Source organism: Austrofundulus limnaeus, unplaced genomic scaffold (assembly GCF_001266775.1).
Source record: "Austrofundulus limnaeus strain Quisiro unplaced genomic scaffold, Austrofundulus_limnaeus-1.0 Scaffold127, whole genome shotgun sequence".
In the NCBI taxonomy this organism is placed as follows: domain Eukaryota; kingdom Metazoa; phylum Chordata; class Actinopteri; order Cyprinodontiformes; family Rivulidae; genus Austrofundulus; species Austrofundulus limnaeus.
In genome coordinates, this window is record NW_013952529.1 from 951,003 (window position 1) to 955,750 (window position 4,748).

General features: G+C 40.8%; 1 protein-coding gene across 3 annotated transcripts in view; it reads left to right on the forward strand.

Moving 5' to 3' along the window:
- The window catches only part of chd6 (chromodomain helicase DNA binding protein 6), a gene marked incomplete at its 3' end in the record, with an annotated part of 69,162 nt that overhangs the window by 40,386 nt on the left and 24,028 nt on the right, over positions 1 to 4,748 (forward strand). For all 3 annotated transcript variants that reach the window (XM_014015346.1, XM_014015347.1, XM_014015348.1), the window contains 9 exon segments: positions 555 to 750; positions 858 to 1,022; positions 1,098 to 1,277; positions 1,354 to 1,464; positions 2,563 to 2,765; positions 2,844 to 2,924; positions 3,739 to 3,857; positions 3,943 to 4,102; positions 4,211 to 4,294. In XM_014015346.1, the coding sequence (XP_013870800.1) occupies positions 555 to 750; positions 858 to 1,022; positions 1,098 to 1,277; positions 1,354 to 1,464; positions 2,563 to 2,765; positions 2,844 to 2,924; positions 3,739 to 3,857; positions 3,943 to 4,102; positions 4,211 to 4,294 (1,299 nt within the window).

The following is a 4,748-nucleotide window of genomic DNA, read 5'->3' on the forward strand; positions in this document are numbered from 1 at the left end:
TGATCCAGCTGAAGTCAAATATAATTTCTCATTATTTTATATAATATATATGGTGACAAATAAATGTTTGGATCATTTTTCAAACGTATAAACATTTAATAACAAGTCTTTTAATGCAGGTAAAATAAATAACTTTTGCAAATAAAAACTTCAGATTTCTTCACATTTATTAATGGAACCATCATGGTCTGTCCTGTTTAAAATGACAAAACACTAAATGATTTCTTTATTAAAACCTCTGTAACTTTGCTCCAGTTAATTTTAGCAGCATGAATGTTTGTACAGGTGATGTTCACAGGTGGATTTATGTTTCCAAGAGTTTTTAGCCTGATTTATTATGGTTTATATATGTTATATACTGTCTAATGAAAACATTATTCAGACTGGAGGGAAATTTTTAAAAAAAATTCTGTTCTATCCTCAAAAGATTATTTAAGTAGAGTATATAAATGCTGAGAAACACTCAGTTACATTTCAGCATGGTACTTTGAGCAAAACATCAAGAGAACCCTTGGGGCTTAAGAGGTTAAACCCCTATTGTTTTTGATTTTTAGCTACACGTACGAACGCATCGACGGTCGCGTGCGGGGGAACCTGCGGCAGGCGGCCATCGACCGCTTCTGTAAGCCGGACTCGGACCGGTTCGTGTTTCTGCTGTGCACCAGAGCCGGAGGACTGGGGATCAATCTGACGGCCGCCGACACCTGCATCATCTTTGACTCAGACTGGAACCCTCAGAATGACCTGCAGGTTGGATCTGGTTTGGTTTTATGATCCTTTTACACCTGGAAGTCTCTTTAATCTGACTTCCTGTTTGATCTGGTCTGGATGTTCTGTCTGTGTTCGTCCCTCTGCAGGCTCAGGCTCGCTGCCATCGGATCGGTCAGAGCAAAGCTGTCAAAGTCTACAGACTGATCACCAGGAACTCGTACGAGAGGGAAATGTTCGACAAAGCCAGCCTGAAGCTCGGGTTGGACAAAGCCGTCCTTCAAGACATCAACCGCAAAGGAAGTCTGAACGGGGTAAAAACCTTCAGCTCTTCGTGTTAAAAGGTTACGCCTGCGTTACGAGCTCTAAACGTTTGTCTCGTGCCGCAGGTGCAGCAGCTCTCCAAGCTGGAGGTGGAGGATTTGTTGAAGAAGGGAGCGTACGGAGCGCTGATGGACGAAGAAGACGAGGGTTCAAAGTTCTGTGAGGAAGACATCGATCAGATACTGCAGAGACGAACGCAGACCATCACCATCCAGTCCGAGGGGAAGGGCTCCACCTTCGCAAAGGTGGGAATCCTTCAGCCTCTTAAGTTTCTGCGCTGAAAACACAGCTGGCTTTAAAAAAATTATCTTTTTTTTTCAGGCCAGCTTCGTCTCGTCTGGTAACAGAACAGACATTTCACTGGACGACCCGAACTTCTGGCAGAAATGGGCCAAAATTGCTGAAGTGGAGATCGACTCCAGATCAGAGAAGGTGCAACTGTGTTTCTTTTTTTATTGTCTAAGCCAGGGTTATTATAGTTCACTAAAACTAACTAAATAACGAAAACTGAATTTGAAAAAACTTTTTAGTTAACTAAGATAAATACAAACTGTAATAAAATGAAGAAACGATAACTAAAACTGTATAATCTTTTTACAAAACTACCGTATTTATTCAAGTATAATATGTAAAATTTAATCCATAAAATCATCCATAAAGTTGGTGGGGGTAGTATTATACTCAGATAAATATTTTTACTTATGTATTTTAACTTAAATATCGGCAAAATTATTGAGTCTCGAAATGAGACCGCGTTGTAAAACTCAATTGAAATGAGCTCACCTCTGACACTCCTCTGTGCTTCAGAGCGAGATAATAACAGATCCAAACAGGCGACACGATGTGAAAAAAAGGGGGGAAAAGCAGTCCTGGACCTCAGTAATGATAACAAACTAATGACATTAGTGTGTGACCGAGCCGCTCCTCGAACAACAACAAACATGTTCGTCTGTAATGGCTGCCGTCTACCGGTGTTCTGAAAAAGTTTGAATCCCTGTAAAAAGTTTCCCCACCAGAGGGGGCACTTGTGAGTAGGAAGTAATCTGCTTTTCCCCCACAAGATGGTCCAAATCTCATGTGAAGTCTCTGACTTTTGTGTTGGCGCCTCCTGGTGGACTATGTGTAAAATGCCAGAATTCATATGATGCTGCTACAGCTGATATAAATTTGTTGTCAAAATACCTTTTAGTACATATGTTGTTAAAATAAAATGAACAGTCCAATGATCATTTTACTGATATGTATAAAGACTGCAAAGGCTGAAAAATCTTCAAGTCTGGATGAAAATGGAGGTAGTTTGAGGATTAAATTGTTTATGCTTTTTACGCTCAAAAGTGGGGGGGGGTCGTATTATACAGGAGATCATATACACAAATAAATACGGTAATAAAAACGATCAAATCCACTGTAAAAATTAATTAAAACTAACTGAATTAAAAGAAAAAAAAGTCACAACGAAATAAAACTAAACAATAATGAAAAACCCAAAACTATAATAAGCTTGGTCTGAACCTGTGTTCTGTCTCTCAGGAGTCCCTGGTGATCGACACGCCCCGCGTCAGGAAGCAGACCCGTCACTACAACTCCTTCGAGGACGACGAGCTGATGGAGTTCTCAGAGCTGGACAGCGACTCGGAGGACAGGCCCTGCAGGACCCGCCGCCTGGGCGAACGCAGCCGGCGCTACCTGCGCGCCGAGTGCTTCCGGGTCGAAAAGAACCTCCTGATCTTTGGGTTAGGACCTTAAACTCTTTGAGAATGTTTACCTGGCTGATGGGAGAGTTGGATTCAAGTGAGAATCTTTGTTTCCAGGTGGGGTCGGTGGAAGGACATCCTAAACCACGGTCGCTTCAAATGGCACCTGACGGAGCGGGACATGGAGGTGATCTGCAGGTAAGAGTCTGAACGTCTTCACGACGGCGTGGAGGAGGTTTGAACGTAAAAACTAAACAAGAAAATACAACACTGATATTCTGAGCACTGAAGGAGTTCATTAAAATTTATTGAATCATTAAAGCTAAACAGAACACTAGCTGATGGAGGTAAAACCCAAATAATAACTAAAAGCTGAAAACAGCCAAAGGTTGGCTAAAATCTAAAAGTATCAAAAGGCTAGCTAAAGGCAGCAAACATGCTAAAAGAAGTAAAAGGCTACCAAGAATATAAAACCTAAGAGTAGCATTAAGTTATTCTAAAATGATCAAAAAGGCTAATTAAAAGCTAAAATAAGCAAATGGCTAGCTTAGAGCTATAATAAAAAGGGGTATTTCTGCTTCATTTCTTTATCATTTATGAGTTTTTGTTTTATAGTTTATAGTAAATAGATTTTCTTTTCTGTTTTATTGAATAAATAGGTATAAAATGGCTTGCTAGAAGCTAAAAGCAGCATTAAAAGCTAAAAAATAAACTCCTGAATGAGCTGACTGTTTTGATAGAATAGCATACATTTTGTAGAAGTAGTTGGAGTGCAAGTAACATGTAAAAACTAGATATATTCCCATATTTATTATTATTATTTTTATATATTAACGATTATTTGTAAGGGTCATTCAGTGGTCACCATTGCTCCAAAATGAGCCAAAAATGAAACAAACTTGTCGAATTTTGTAGTGCTTTGTTTGAGCAGGTTTGTGCCATTGAAATGGCTGTTTGTGCTGTTTCGAGTATAGAAACAGATGTTTCTATGCACTTGATGTTCTCCCTGCAGGGCTCTGCTGGTTTACTGCCTGAAACACTACAAAGGTGACGATAAGATCAAGTGCTTCATCTGGGACCTGATCGCACCCTCTAAAGACGGGCAGGACCAGGCGCTGCTCAATCACTCTGGTCAGGCTTTTATTCCATCGCCTTTAGAGAAGGAAAACTCTGCCGTGACGTCAGGAACATGAACGTCCTCTGGGTTTCTGCGCAGGTTTGTCCGCTCCGGTTCCTCGTGGCAGGAAGGGCAAGAAGCTGAAGAACCAGCTGAACATTCCTGACGTGAAGAACGCCGACTGGCTGGTCCACTGTAACCCCGAGGTGGTTCTGCAGGACGAGAGCTACAAGAAGCACCTCAAACAGCACTGCAACAAGTCCGTTTATCAGCTCAAATTAACTGAAATCAACATTGGTTTACAGCTCTGTCCTCTGACGTCTGACAGTAGTTTAAAAACTTCTGGTTTTGTCCTCTCTCATCTCAGGGTCTTGCTGAGGGTACGGATGCTGTACTACCTGAAGGTGGAGGTTCTGGGGGAGGCTGCCGCTCAAGAGGGAGTATCTGCCAGGTACGCAGTCTGACCTCAGAATCTGATGACTTTTTAGAAATAATTTGTTCAGTTTTTTTTGTCTATAGTGAGAATAACAACGCTATTGTTTGGGTTAATTAGTCTGAACCGGACCCTGATTGTTAGGGGTGCAATAATCCATGTATCTGTATGGAACCAATCAATACTCACTTTGTATGGAACAATACACACTGTATGGGTCAATACACACTGTATGGGTCAATACACACTGTGTATGGAACAATACACACTATGTATAAAACAATACACACACTGTATGGATCAATACACACTATGTATTGATCAATACACCTTATGTATGGAACAATACACACTGTATGGGTCAATACACACTGTATGGGTCAATACACACTGTGTATGGAACAATACACACTATATGGAACAATACACACTGTATGGGTCAATACACACTGTATGGGTCAATACACACTGT